General features: G+C 37.3%; 1 protein-coding gene across 1 annotated transcript; it reads left to right on the top strand.

Moving 5' to 3' along the window:
• Positions 1-11,447: 11,447 nt before the first annotated feature.
• On the top strand, positions 11,448-15,288 carry LOC116201508 (malate dehydrogenase, glyoxysomal). The gene is made up of 9 exons (XM_031532771.1): positions 11,448-11,715; positions 12,199-12,414; positions 13,190-13,504; positions 13,738-13,827; positions 13,942-14,025; positions 14,135-14,170; positions 14,272-14,361; positions 14,745-14,839; positions 14,960-15,288. The coding sequence occupies exons 1-9, from the start codon at positions 11,656-11,658 to the stop codon at positions 15,030-15,032; spliced, it is 1,059 nt and encodes a 352-aa protein (XP_031388631.1). The 5' UTR covers positions 11,448-11,655; the 3' UTR covers positions 15,033-15,288.
• Positions 15,289-16,431: the final 1,143 nt, after the last annotated feature.

The following is a 16,431-nucleotide window of genomic DNA, read 5'->3' as shown; positions in this document are numbered from 1 at the left end:
AGCAATTAAATGAACAATTTTAGTTGCTAAAGTAAAGTATTAACTAAAATATTTTTCAACCACATATATATTAAGTTGTCAATTCTTTTAGATACTGAACTGTAAAAATTGATATGCAAACACATCATTTCAGTGGTTACAGGTATTAAATAACGACATTTTATTCTTTGGTAAAGTGTAAAATTTAGCTGTTAGAAGAGTTTATTAAGCAACCAATAAACTCTTTATCAACTAAATTTTTAGTTGCTAAATAGCAAAATATAGTTGCTAAAAACTATAACAACTAAAATAACTTGGTATGTATCAGTTGCAGTTGCCATAGTTAAGTAGTTAATTGGCTTGGTGACTAACTATATGTAGGATTAGAAAAACATTTTAGTTATTAAAAGTTATATTTTAGCAACAAATATTGATCATTTAACTGCTAGTAAACTATTTTGTTGTAGTGAACTATGTTTTCAAATGGTCTAATTTATACATTATATTTAAAAAGTATATTTGTTAGCTCTCCTGCTTATCCACTATGGAAGACAGACTATGGTCCTCCAAATCGAGGTGTCATTTTTCTTTTTTAACTAATTTCGCATAAGACTTTTCTAGTTTTATTTATTTCATATTTAATATTCAAGTCTTTTATCAATCTTATTATATTGAGTTAATATAGTGAACCTATGATAGGTGATACCTTAAGACAAAAGAAAATATTGTCTGTGCAAATTAGTAAATGTTTATTTTGATTTCTCAATTCAACTTAAAAATTTTCTGCATGAAATTCATTAACTATGTTATAATTTTTTAGGATAAGTAAATTTGGAATTGCAGTTGAAAGATAGTCTTTCAAAAGGAAAGACTCTCAAGTATTTTAAGTTTTTTCTTTTAATAGGTACTCGAGTAATCAAAAGAGAGTATAGTACAGTGACGCATGCTCTTGCCTGTTGATCTAGAAATAACATGTTCCATACCTAATGAGACTATTCGTGTCCATTTATTGGTTATTTAGGATTTATTTTTTATTGTAGTAGACTTTTGGCATCCTTTGTAATCAAAAAAATAGGTGCTCAAGTATTTATTTATGCCAATGAAGAAAAATTGTCGATAATTGGCGTGGATCAGTTCAAGTGTATCGATACCTTTTCACTTTTAGTAAGGTCTTGGGATACGAGTCTTATAAATGTAGAAAATTCACGATTTGAAGAATTTTACCATGTATCCCGAACTGATTCGAATTTAAATTAGTTCAAACTTATTGAATTTCTTTTTCTTTTTTTTTTTGGTAGTATCATACTCATTAAATTTTTGAATATTAGATATTACATACTAGAGGGAAAAAAAAAAGAAACTAAGGACTTTGATTTGGGTTTATGTAGGGGGCCAAAAGCCCCTCCAAAGAAACTAAGGACTTTGATTTGGGTTTATGTAGGGGGCCAAAAGCCCCTCCAGTGCTCCCATCTAATTATTATTATTATTTTTCCTTTGTAAGATCAGTCAAATAGGACAGGACTGTGGAAATAACTACTGCCCCAAGAAAATTAAGACAAGAGGAGAAGAGGAGTTAGAGAGATCAGGAGAATACATAGAATACTTGTTCATTTATAGGCTCAATGAAACGATAAATTAAGAATAACATAAATTTCAAAATATGAAGAAATATTGAAAAATTTAAAAAATATCGCTAACCTGATTGAATCTTATTCAAGTATTTTAATTCCTAAAATATCAAAATAATATCTCTCACACTATCGCATCGGCACATAAACCTCTAATCGACCCGACCCCCAACATCGGGGAATATTATCAACTTGCGAACATAACTTTTACTACCAAGACACGCAGTGGACATGTTTGAACTCATTCTTTGGTTGGTAATTTGGAATCGGTCGTTGGAGTAAGAGCATATTATATTACATAGAAGGCACTGCATGGTATGTTCCTGTGTAACTCGAAATGTGGGAGGCCTCAATAGGTTTTTAAATTTTGGTTTTCTTTTTCCAATATTTATTATTATTATTATAATGACAAACATTTTTCTTTTTCTGGGTTATAAAAGAGAGTTATGGGCCTAGAATGCGATAAATGGGGGATGGGAAACATGGAGGATGAAAAGGTCTATTAATGAACCTCAGAATCTCATAATTTCATGACGATGTCTGTATCAAATGTAATTTCTTTTAGTCCAACCATTCGGCCCAGAAGTTATTGGGCCACCCTGAGAAAGGCCCAAAAGATTGAGGAGTGAAAAAAGCCCAAAAGTTTCTGGACAGTTTTTTTCTGGTTTATTAGGAAGTGGATTCGCATGCGGTTGGTGTCTTGGTGAAGGGGGTAATATGGAACATGACGTTCTTATCAGTTTAAGATTTTGCAAAAATAAAACCAAACACATCACGTTATGTCCGTTAGTCTCCATATGGTATGGAATTATACTGGTCGAGGAAAATCAAGCTTTCCTTATCCGAGTACGAAGGACACAAGGAACAGTGCAAGTGCCACTGTCGATTCTCAAGGACATCTACTTAATTACCCACCCATTACAAGTACGGTCACGCGTAAGACCTCCAACGGGGTCTTTTCATGGCAACAAGATTTATAGAGAGCCATACGAGCTAGTCTTGGTCGGTGGTGCAGACAGTGCAGTAAGATTCGAGATTGATCTGAATCTGATACGAGAAATCTGCGTTTAGATTATGTAGCATAAAAAGTCACGTTATCGAAATATTTCTCCATTGATTAACGTCCATTCTTTTGGTGAATGATTCTTGTGTTTCGAACTATTATTTTTCTTAATCACGTTGATAAGTCTTAATATCAAGCAAATTTCATCTCTCCCTCTTGTTTGCCATTCTATAAATTAAAATCCTGGAGAAATATTCTAGAAGGAAAAAAATAATAAGCATGTAATAACATATACGAGCACTCAGTCCAAAACTTGCCGCAATTCCTGACCTTGCCTTCTTCATTCTTTCGTAAAAATTAAAAAAGAAAGGCAGTAATGTGATGATATATAAAGTTCTTCGAGAATCAAAGTCTTCGTAATACTTTTTTGCCTCCATTTTCAATGATTGCCAAACTTAACCTTGCCTTTTCAGTCTTTCAATAATTAGTAATTCCTTCTACTCTTCCTCAGGAAAATCAATAGGCACATACAGCATACAAGACCTGGAAATGCTAGGATTCGCAAAGCACATAGGGATCGAGCGATACTTATATATACTGGCACACATTGGAATGATATATGTTTACCCAATCACCGTGGCATGATAGAACTGAACTGAAAGCAGTTGGGATGCTTTCTTAGGAAATGGCTTGTCTGATACATACTCTAACGTATCTTGCATGTTTAGCAGTAACCGATTCGGATGCTTTGACATAACATTGCTATTTCGCCAGCAAAAAATTAGAACAAATCATATGATTCTTTCATCGTATCAAGTAATTAAGTCACTTCTTTGGTTTAACTAATCCAAGATAAGATGTATGGGAACTCACCCTTATGCATATATTCTCGTTAACAAATCGAAGAACGAATAGCATATATGCAAGATTTTCATTAGGATTTTTACGAAAGATTGCATACCTTTGCTATTAGACTCAACTCCTTAACCTCATAAACAAATCCAAAGTGGCTCACTTCTTCAAATTATTGAAACTTGTGTGAAGGAAACCAAAAAAAAAAAAAGAAAAAAAGACAACATAATCCAGCAAAGCCGGAAATTCAATAGAAGAGAATCCATGGCTGTGAAGGACAGCAGTTACAGAGCGCCCTTGCTTTTGTAACTAACCGGCCGAATTATTCCACGAGAAGATACAAAAGAAGAGGAACAAGTGTGCCAAATCATACTATATCATAGATCATACCTCTATAAGAATTCAAGAATCGACACTGCAACAAACAAATACGCTTCTTCTTCTTCACGTTCAACTTCTCGTTGCTTTGCTCTTCGATTCTCCATGAAGTCAGAGTAGCAAAAATACGAAATATTATAATCAAAGAGTTTAGGAAACTAAACTAGGAATTACAGTTAATGCCTGGCTCCTTACTGTCTGCCTTTGAAGTGATGATTCTATAAGGGGAAGGTATTTAAATTATAGAGAGCGCTAGAGAAGGGGACAGAGAGAGAGGTCTCAGCTTTTGTATTGCAATAAAATGTCTGATGACTCTAATTCTAAAAGGGGACAGATTGGTCATTTTGGAAGAGATGAATGGCTGATGGAAAAGATGATGAACAGAGTAAAGTGCAGTGCCAATGCCAAACTCCACCTGTTAATTAGAACCCTCTCTCCCTCTCTCCCCCCATTGCAGAGAGAATTTGAGAGAGAGAGAGAGAGAGAGAGTATTGAGAGAATGTTGGGGATGGAGATGGAGGGGTTATAAAGAAGGGGCCCAGCAGGAGAGGAGGAAGAAGAAGACATTTGCATCTTGTCATGGAAGTTGTTTTAGGGGGGGAAACGGGACGGACGGGAATATGTTCGGCAGAAGCCTTCTGTATTCGCTCACGTAATGTGAAAGCACCAATATGATGATTACAAGTTTCTAATCCACGCGGTTACCGTTTCCGCTTTTACCGTCTTCCTTCCTGAATGTAATGCAGTTGACGCGCGACTCTACATTAGGATGAGCATGTATATGTACATATGAGAAACTAGCTAACTGTATAAGTCGATCTCAAATCAGCGAGATTCCTTGCAGTTCGCCGACTCGAATGGAGAATTTAATTTGCAATCGAGCTAATCAGTCGGGAAAGGGACGGAATGGGATGAAATCTTATGTTCCTTGAGATGAAGCAGTATAGGTTTTGGAAGGGAGTAGCCGTTGAGAAGCCATTTTCAACACACTTTCTCTTTGGTCCGTTTTCTGGTAAAACGCAAACTCTCTCCCATCCTTTAATTTTGTGTCCATACCACTCCACTAATCATACGACCATCAACGTTTACAATCTCAATCCCTCTCCCTCCAAAATACCCTGCTGATTTCAAAGTGCGATATTACGAGATATTATAACTGTCTGATTATAAAGGTTAACCTTTTTAAATATGGCGTGGTTTAGCTATTCATTGCTCAATATTAAGAAATCGTACTATGGCTTCGACGATGTTTCTGTTCTTAATAGGTTGCAATGTAAGTTCCGAATCATTGTTCAGCTGATGGGTTATTCGTTGTCCGGTACAGAAGTTACAGACGGTACGAAATTGGCTCAGAAGGAAGCATGCCGTTCCATTTGGAGTGGATTATCGGTTGGCGGATCTGTGTTTGGCATGCACCGGGCACGAGTAAATTAATTAATGATCGGTTTTTGTTTCTATGAAGATGGACATAATGTAAAAATGTACCATTGTGATTAAGAAGTCAAGTTTTATAATATTCTTACAAGCCTGCAACGTTGGAATTGTAAAATTGGGGACAAGAGTTCGGCATTCTGAATCCTTGTCCTAACCGGCCATAGAATGGGCTGTCGAATTGCTTGTTTATTCCTAAAGATCGTAGAAGAGAAAAAAAAAATCATACGATGCGTTTTATTCACGTTTTCTATCATATGAATTTGTCCGCGAAGAAGTATATATGCCAGTAGACGCATGCACTATACGATGCCAACGAGACTCGCAACCAGAGGAGGCAAATGTTGATAAGGAAATGTGATGAATATGTAAGCTACACGAAAGTTTTGTGACGAAATTATTGTGATTAGTTTTTTTCCAAAGTACTATTAGGTGCCACATATATTTTGTATACATCCGTACAAGTTGGGACCATATATATGCAGTTGAAGTTGGAGTGCAACCAAGTCCAAGTCCAAGTCCCAAACCTAATTAAAAAGAAAGGCGAAACAATCATTCATTCCGTGTGGTTTGTCGGGAGCAATTTAATTTGGAAATCACTGTTAAACTCTCGATATTTATGATATTAATTCCAGAGACCGACCCGAGGTATGTTAATATGTTTGGTAATTGTTTTTACGAAAGGGTGTAACATAAAACTCGAAAAACATTCACTCAGTTAGAAAAACATATTCCTGTTACAATAACTAACTAACTATATATATATATATATATGTTGTGTCATTGTTGCTATTCTTTCATGTTCTTCGCTGCCAGTATGTAATGAAAATAGGGGAATTTACCCAAATTACCTATAATTTATCCATTTTGTCAAATTTATCATGTATTTTTTTTGTCAGATATATCTTATGATTTATTTTTTGCATCAAATCTATCACGGCGTTATCTTTTCAGTCGATATTTAACAGTCTTGCTGACGTGACGCCCACGTGGCAAGTGTGGTCCACTATCACTCCACGTGCCACGTCAGCACGGCCATTAGATGTCGACGGAAAAGATAACGCCATGATAGATTTGATGCAAAAACAGGTAAATCATTGATCATTTTGGATAAAAACCCCAAAACAATATCAAAAATGGGCTTCGGCCCCTTCATATAAGCAAATATATATATATATATATATATATATATATAAACATGGGTAAAACGGGGTAAAACGACTCTACGACAGTTGTCATCGGCGTCTATGAATATTTCCTATAGTACACCCTACTGAGAGACCCCTGCTACGTACAGGGAGTCACCGGCGAAGCACGGCGGAGCAAACGGCCAGTCGGGATATATAGGACACTGCAAACTGGCGAGCCTAACTAGCTGGTGGACACAAGATGAAAAGACCGACATTTTAATGTTCATCGTTATAGTTTATGCACAGCATAAAATTGAAACACAGTATTGCCGCTTTAACTGGGGCAAATCATGGGTCCGGTTGCGCCGGGGATTTGGAAGAAGTCGGGGATCGATTTTGTCGGGTCAAGGATCTGAAGACCCGCCCCCAAGTTCGACAAGAGAAACCAAACCTATACGGTTAGCCTTTTATCGATCGGTCTCAGTTAATTATTGTCTTTATTTTTTTTAAGGAAGAAAAAAAGAGCTCTGGGGTGCACAGAACATTGTCGGCAACTTGATGAATTATTATATGGAACATAGATGCGCACTATGAATTGAAAATTACGTTTTGCTACTAAAAAGTAGAATTATAAGATGAAGAGGAAAGTGGAACTTCATGCCCCGTTTTTTCAACTCATGCTCAAGATGTTGGTTGAATTTGGGCACAATAATATATGGAATGATGAGATAAGAGAAATGAAATGCGATGAGGTTATTATTTCTTTAGGACTACGGGACAATTACATAGGTCGATTCTTCAATTAATCCATATAATGAAAGAGTGCTCATAGCGGGCTAATCTCAATTATTATGGGGATTCACAGGAAATAAGACTAGTAATTTATATTATCTTGCAACATTGTAAATATATTAGTAATGGGGCCAATCAAAATGACAGCAGGACGCGTCCTGGACGAACTTATTCATTTGTTGCTACTCGGTCGTATTGTTGCGTCCGTGCTCTACTCTTGTATTACTTGTTTAGAGTATGTACATACATGACATAATTTTCGCGTGGAGAGATATGTATATCCTATCAAAGACACTTACTAATAAGAAAAATCTATTGTCCGACCAGTCTAAATAGATCAAATTAACTGCAGATGTTATAGTCCAATTGCTACTTATAGTAATCCATCTACGATCAAACGAATTCTCTCCCAATGAAGCCCTTCTATCCAAAGGAGATCTTTGCTCAACATTCCTCGATTAAAGATATCTTGGTCCCAAAATTCAACTATGATTTATATTGTGGTCATGTTATTTCGGTTTGTTTGATGAAAGATTCTTCAACTTAACTAGAGTTTTCTTCCCCGTGTTCTATCGGTTTCAACCAATGCTCTCAAACGACCGGGGAAGAAGATGAAAACCCTAGTAAAACTGCGGTCGATCATATACCCAAGCAAAGCATAAAATGCTCACGCTTCTACTGGACATAGTCATACACATTATTACTGCCGGTCGCAAGAAATGGTCACTTGGTCTAGAAGACCAACAAACCAAATCTTGTTGTAAACCTTCTAATTTCTTCCTCGAAGATGGCATCTGGTTGATCTTTAATTATGTTGCATCCATCATGTTTAATGATGCATCATCATTGACATATAATCCACACAAACCTATATATTAAATCATGATCACGCACGAGTGGATCAACATGATGATCGGTGGGCATTAGACATGATTATTATATATTTATTCCCCTTATCATCATCTTTGGATTGGGGTTTGTTTTATAGCACGTGGTGGGCAGAAGGGTTTAATTTGGATAATGGTATTTAATTTTTAATAAGTTAAATTAATGAAAAGGACGATTATTAACAACAATTAATGAGCGAATCTTTCTCTCTTTTTTTTTTTTTTAAATAAAAATTGGGAGTGACGGGGTGCCCCAATGGGACAGCCACCTTCTCTGACAACGAAGGGAGGAGAAATATCGTGTGTTGTGCCTTAAACGTCAATGAACGTCTGAATCCCATTCGTTCAAGGAATCCCCCCACTACCCAATCTTTTCATTTTTCCTAATTATTTTATAAGTATTTTTTTTTTGCTTGTACCGCTGATGATCCCACCAACAATACGTTAGTGTATTACTCCACTAGAAGTTTTTGTCGTGGGAAACAGAAAGGCCGACATTACAGCCCCCGAGAGTATAATCAAGATGCAATAATTTCTAGTTTCTCTAAATAATAACACTGAGGGACAACGAATTACAGTGATATACAAAGCTAAGCGAGTGACAATATTTTGAAATTTGCTTGTTCATGTATCTTCTCGCTCCACTCTTGCATGATGCTTCCGATTTACGGGGTCTTATGAAGGGAAACCCCTTTGATCCCCACCTTTTTCCTAATTGGAAGTTCCCATAAGGTACACGAGCAAGCGGATTTCCATTTTCCAAGAAAATGGAAAATGGGAGAATTAGACTTCTATCGTTGAACACACATAACATCTCCTGCTAACGTCTCCTACACATAACTTGCCCTTAACATGAGATCGAATAATTATGCGCTCAATTCTCACTCGCAGAATTTTCATTGTTGTTATGTCTTTCATTCCCTGTCTCCCTCTAAGCTTGTGGATCTCGTTCATGTCTGGGAAATAATTCAATTTGGTATGCTTGGGCCACTAACGGAAGCTCAAATATTTTGGGAAACCTCAATTTTATCAAAAGATAACACCACGTGTTTGGGCCCAATGGGCCCTTGAAGCCCAATAAATGAGTGGCCCTTATAGACATAAAATTGAATATATTAGCTGTTCGATAAAAATTTTGAAGTATATATACCAAGAAGAGCATAAGTTCTCTTGAATGCCTTCCAAAGGACATCCGGTTACAGTTAAGAGGTTAGCTTAGATTGGAAACCAATCGCTTCTTACCTTGTGGTCCTGAATTCGGATCTTATTACGTTGAGAAATTGGGAGGAGTATCCCATGGACACGTTATGTATAGGGGATTAAGCTAATGTAGAAAACTGATAAAGCCAAGCTCTAGGGCGGTGGTGATGCGGAGGAGAATGGTAGAGAGACGGTGGACGTGTTGCTGCGCACGGTGGCATCGGTGGGAGGTCGTGTAGAGAGAAAGTTATTATGAATGGGTTATTACATCATATATCATATGATTTTACTGGATTCTCAAATTTATCATATGCTTTAAAAATTACTCAAAATAACCCATGATTTACATTTTGTTCCAAATCTATCTTGGTGTTAATTTTTTCGTCAACAAGTAACGGCAGTGCTAACATGGCACGCTTCAAGATTAACGATGCCTACATGGAGCGTTAGTGGAGCCATACTTGCCACTCTGAAAATTTTTCCGGGATAGATTTGAAAAAAACAAAAACTATGTGATAGTGATTTAGAATTCGGTAAAACTGTAGGATATATGGCGTAATAAACATATAGAGTTGAGCAAATTATATAGAGTTGAGCAATCGAATAATAATAATAATAATAATAATAATAATTTTTAGACGAAAACAGCGAGAGCACATTGCATAATATAATAGGAAGGAAAATCATAACTTATCAAAAGATGAAAAAAAAAAAGAGAAGGAAAATCATTTTTTAGCATACTTATCTTTCCTTTTCTATGACAAATACTAAAAGAAAAGAAAGCCCTTTCATCTCAAATGCAAAGCCTATCTTACTTTTTTTTTCTTATTTATTTATTCATTTTTGTAATTTTACCAAATATGAATAGTAAAATGAATGAAAATATATAGATATAATTTGGTTCACTTTTTTTTTCTTTTTACAATAATTCATTTCACCCTCTTTTTTTGGTGAATATTGTCATTTTATTAATAACAAACCTAATTTATATTGCATAGCCAACAAGAGCATCAGCGGACATAGACACTAGACTGCCGACCATGGGGTTAGCCACTCGACTACCAACTAAGAAAATGACCACACCAACATAGATGGTTGAATGATCATCCCTCATTAAATAAAACAAGAGAACAAACCACACATCTAATATGACGGGATCCTCTGAACAATCTAGTACTAACCAATTGAGAATTAATCCAACCGAAAGGTCCTTAATACAGTCACCATGAGGAACAGCGAGACGAACACTTGGTGGCGTCGGGCAATATTAGTGAGTCGTCGACGCGAAATGCCCGACCAGCCAAGGAGTTTTCTCCTTTAAAACTTCACATTCACTGCCATCTTTTGATTGGTTTTGATTTTTTTGTTATAAATAATTAATAACTATTTATTATTAAATTTAAATAAATGGGTTATTACGTCATATATCATATGATTTTATCAAATTCTCAATCACTATCCCATAGTTTTTATTCTTTTTCAAATCTATCCCTAGAAAATTTCCAGAGTGGCAAGCATAGTCCCACTAATGTTCCACTAGGCACCATTAATCTTCAAATGTGTCATGTTAGCACGGCTGTTACATATTGATGGAAGAATTGACGTCGTAATAGATTTAGAATCAAATATAAACTATGGACTATTTTGAGTAATTTTTAAGATATAGATTTGAGAATACTATAAGATATATGGCATAATAATCCATATTAGGAAAAGAGTGAAAGGGAGGAGAGAGAAGATTCTAGAAAAAGGGTTGAGGTGCATAAACTTTTTATATGAAAGACTGTAACTGTATAATAACTTCCTTATTGAGATGCCAATTTGTAGGAACAACTTTGGGCAAAACACTCGTTCTAAAATCACTATGATTTATTAAAAAGAAAGAAAAGAAATCACTATTATGATTTGGTTCATTTTCAATAAAAATGTATGTTTGTTTGGTTTGGTTCATAACGTGAACGAGGCATATCGTCGGAAAAGAAAACAAAATGTGTTGCAGAAGAGACCAATTCCATCAACAAGGTAACAAACAAAAATCAAAGGGATTGCCATGGGAGAGGCAGAGGATCAAAGAGCATCGAAGGCCACACCCTTAATTTCCTCTAAATAATAAATATTTTTTCCTGCAAAAATTAGTTCTTTTCGAAGCGGATAAGGTAATAATTTTCTTCCACACTTCCCAATTCGATCAAGCAAGAGCCCATCTCCTCACCCTCAGCCTCGACCCCCTTTTGTATTTATTTGCTTGCCCATCTTTAAATATACAAAATCTTCTCATACACATACATATACATATATATATATACTTCTCCCTGATCGGTTGGCAAGAACTTCGACGAGTACTGCCCCCATTCACCCGCAACAGGGAACAGGACATGGAGGCCAATCAGCGGATTGCGAGGATCAATGCCCATCTTCACCCCCCCAATTTCCAGGTCCGTGTCGTTGACCCCACCTGGTTCTCGATTCAATTTGACCGCCTTTTGGCGCGAGTTTGATTGCTAATTGCTTGTACTGGTTCGTGGGATTGGTGTCTCGGATTGAGCTGTCATGTTTCAGCTCAAGCTGCTGAAGTTGATGCGATTTCGGTCGAGTATCGTTGGGTTGACTTGGCGGGCACTTGTGCTTCGGCGAAACTAAGCTTACCCCGTTCACAAAAATCTACTTTTCTCCGATGACAGCGGCGTGTCCACTCTATATTCCGACTTCGTCGGATGTGTAGCTTTAATGGATGTCTTTTAGACGAGTAAAGATTCAGTTAGGTTACCATGACTTGTATGTACTTGTACAGACAAGGGGAAAATCCCCATGTCATTTTAAGATACTTCGGAATTCCCTATAACTGGAATGGAGAGAGTTTTGTTCTGTCTCTAGATGTCATTATTCTGAGTATTTCTGATCTGTCTTGCTGAAAACAGGTGGAGGAGAGTTCGAGCTTGAGGCGCGCGAACTGCAGGGCCAAAGGTGCAGGGCCTGGGTTTAAGGTTGCAATTTTGGGGGCTGCAGGCGGGATCGGGCAGCCATTGTCTATGTTGATGAAGATGAATCCGCTGGTTTCAGTTCTTCATCTTTATGATGTTGTGAACACTCCTGGTGTCACCGCCGATATCGGCCACATGGACACTGGAGCTGTGGTAAGGTTTTATAGTTCTCATTCCATATTTGGCCCTATTTTAGGTCTGAAAGTTGGAAAAAAAAATTTCAAGTGCAGAATCATGGATGTCATATGTCGGTGCTTTACAGTAGTTGATTTCGATCGAGTTTTCTCCAGCTGAATGACCTGGAAATTTGAAATTGGAATTAGGCATTACATTCTGTGGGATCACTGTTGAGAGGCACGATATCACCTGAACCATAGCATTTGAAACTGGTCAATTATAATCAAAATACTGCGTGGAAGCACTACTAACTAACAAAAATACGTGCAGAGTAAGACATTAATCCATTATTAGCAAACAGAGGAAAGAAAAGAGAGCAACTTAGTTTAATGTTTTGCATACATTGACATCCCATAAGTTTGCAAGTTTTACTACTTTCTTGATGGCAAGAACCTGTGGAGTTGCTCTATGGTGACTTGATGGTTACAAGAGTTCCTTAGATGAGTTCATTGATTGATAATAGATTGGATGAAAAAATACGTCCAGTAGTGAGTTGCCTTTGGGACTTTTAAACTAAATCAGATCAGACCCTATGTTAAAATTGACAGATGCCCTGCTTAATTTCATGATGATATTCCTGTTAGAACAGTAGAGAAAAATCTGAATATGAGCTCAATTCCATTTTGTTGATTGACTTGGGTCCAGCAAAATTAAATATGATCCACAAAAATTGGTGATTATTAGACTAGATTTATGTAAGAGTGAGATGATAATTGAAAATGCAAAACTAAACTGGTGTTTTGAAATTCAGGTGCGCGGGTTTCTCGGACAGCAGCAGCTAGAAGAGGCCCTAACTGGAATGGACCTTGTGATCATCCCTGCTGGTGTGCCTCGGAAACCTGGGATGACAAGAGATGATCTCTTCAAGATCAATGCTGGAATTGTTAGGACCCTCTGTGAGGGAATCGTGAAGAGCTGCCCAAGAGCTATTGTCAATCTCATCAGCAATCCTGTCAACTCCACTGTCCCCATTGCTGCAGAAGTCTTCAAGAAAGCTGGGACTTATGATCCAAGGCACCTCCTAGGTGTTACCATGCTCGATGTTGTCAGGGCAAATACCTTTGTGGTATGTGAAAACTTAATCAATTAGCATTTTATCACACTATTTAAGAGGACCAAATTATGTTCTCCATTCGATATTTGTTTGCTTTCTGAATTTTTCATTACTTTCAGTTTCTGCTTTTCGCATAGAAATTTTGTTTGTGTCCATCTCTTAAACCAATATTGAGGCAATGGAAAGAACTGTTGAAGAGAAATAATTCCTTGCATAAGAAGTTGACATTTATCTTGTTCTTGCAGGCAGAGGTACTTGGCATCGACCCTAGGCAAGTCGATGTTCCAGTTGTTGGGGGTCATGCTGGAGTTACGATTCTACCACTTCTTTCTCAGGTTGAGAGTCATTCTTATAAGTAAAATATGTGCGGCATATATGTATGTATACAATATTGGAAAGATATTCTCGTGGAAAACCCGATAAAGCTTTAGGACCCTTCATCTTTGTAGGTTAAGCCTCCAAGCACCTTCACTCCAGAGGAAACCGAGTACCTGACAACACGCATTCAGAATGGCGGGACAGAAGTTGTTGAGGTAAAATCCTTTCCTTCTGATTATTTTCCTGCTAAGTTTCTACTCATATAAATTGTTCGATCTTGAATATTCTGTTTTGATGCTGAAGAATTCTATATGTTTGTTGCAGGCAAAAGCTGGAGCTGGCTCTGCAACGCTATCAATGGTCTGCCATATTTTCTCTTCCTGTGTATTTCCTTCTGTGATCATTCTTTACTACTCTGATTGAGATAGCTCTAAATGCATGAGTTCTTCCAATAAATTCAGGCGTATGCTGCTGTTAAATTTGCCGATGCATGCCTCCGTGGGCTTAGCGGAGATGATGGGGTCATCGAATGCGCGTTTGTTTCTTCTCAGGCATGTCGCTTATCTCTATCACATGGATCTTATCTCATCCCTTTTTGTTTCCCCCCGTGACTTTGTCCAAATTTCTAGCTTATTAGAGAAACATAAGATGTCTTTTGGTAAGTGATGAACCGATAAATTGTCAACATTATGTGTAGTTCGTTTGGTTCTAAGAAACCAAAATAAGTTCTCCATTTTTCAATTTTATTTTTCTAGAAAATGAGGAAGTTAGATTTAACTGTGCTGGATTGCACTTCGCGTTTCATGGTATTCTTTTTTTTTTTTTTTTTTTGATTTGAGAAAATTGATGGAGATTGGAAAATTAAGTCGGAACATTTTTCCGGAACGAAACAGACATTTACTGATTCATGGGCTTTTGCACGATTAACTTTCAGGTTACAGAACTTCCATTCTTTGCAACCAAGGTACGGCTTGGCCGAAATGGAGCCGAGGAGGTTTTCCCTCTGGGACCCCTGAACGAGTATGAGAGGTCAGAGTGTTTCCCTTCCCTGCACATAATAATACCTTACTCCTTTTGCTTTAGCACAACGAAGACGATAATAACAAATTGAATTTTTATGTCATGGTTTTTCTGTTATGTTATATACAGAGCTGGACTCGAGAAGGCAAAGAAAGAGCTGGCTGGAAGCATTCAAAAGGGTGTGTCCTTCATCAGGAACTGAAGGAAGCTGCGATACTCATGATATAGTTTCTTTAATACCTCTGTTGTAGCCTCTGAAATCAAAATTCCTCCGAAATAAGCGATTCCCATACTAGGAGGGGCGAGTTCTCTTTTCGTGTTGATGCCATCAGAGAAGTGTAGTTTGGTCTATGATTCATGTGGTAGTGATTAATAAGTAGGTCGCGTTTATTTGTAAATTAAGAACCGATGTTCATCTCTCACATAATTAAATGGCCTGATGGACTTCTTCTGTTTTCCTTCGTTATTGGAAAAATGAGCCGCTACGTTCGGCCGGTATCTAGATAAAGGTTCGACCTAAACTGTAATTTTGTTTGGAAGATGTCTCGTTGAAATAGTATAAGCCATCGGTCGAGCCCAGTCAGATCTAAATAGCTAAATCCTCAGTCGCGTTGAAGGTGACTGATCAATTGCAACGGTTATGCATACTCTGATAAAAGAGTTGGCCTTGTCGAGCGGTTTAACATGGTTCGATGCCCATCCGAAACAATTCATTCAAAGCCCAAAGAGGCCAACTCCTCGATTCGATGTATGACAGCTCGAATCCGTTCAAAATACAGCTTGCAGGACCCGATCCGGCATATCTTCGATGCGATTTAACTCATACAACAGTTTTGAGACTTTTTCGTTTCTTTTGATGCGGAATTATTGAAGAACCAGATATGGAATGTGTGGAAGACAAGTTCTCATCCTACAATTTTCTTCCGCCCAAAATATTCGATAATCGATAAATCAAAGTTATGGGCTCACTTTAAATGTAATTTGACAGCAGATGAAGCCCATATGTAATCGTCAACAAGCAAGCCCAATTGACCCAGAAAGCCGATTTCAATTTTTTTTCGTTGAGATTACGAAGTGTATTCAGCAAATAGAAAGAGACTAATATATATTTGAGCATATGATCGAAAGTTGTTTCTAGTAGATTTTCGAACCTTAAATTGCAGGTAAAATTAGACTACATGAAGCGCAGTTTGTCAACTGCATCACGTCTCGTGATTAAGTTTACAATTAAATTGAGTGGCCGAATTCATTTTAACTTCGTACTGGAGAAGGAATCCCAACACGCCTTTTCATGCAAAGAGATTGTTGGTTTCTTCAGTGGTAAGTAGCTCAATAGAATGGATGAATTTCGTACCTAAAGTTTTGGAATTTTTTGACTTCTAACGAGCAGAAGCTCAAAATAGTGATGCATGTTTGATTGGATTGGTGAGTGAATGATTCATAGGACAAGTTCTCTCGAGACATATCACCTAATCCCTATACAGTTGGGGATGTATGTCTTCTTTTGACCCTCAGCAATCCCTTTACAACCCACTCGGCCCCATTTCCCGATTTAAGATTCGTCCGCACTTCCCGAAGACACCGGACCGATCTTCCTTACC

Source organism: Punica granatum, chromosome 3 (genome assembly GCF_007655135.1).
Source record: "Punica granatum isolate Tunisia-2019 chromosome 3, ASM765513v2, whole genome shotgun sequence".
NCBI classification, from domain to species: Eukaryota; Viridiplantae; Streptophyta; class Magnoliopsida; order Myrtales; family Lythraceae; genus Punica; species Punica granatum.
Note: the sequence above shows the minus strand (reverse complement) of the source record. Positions and strands in the feature narration are given on the sequence as shown.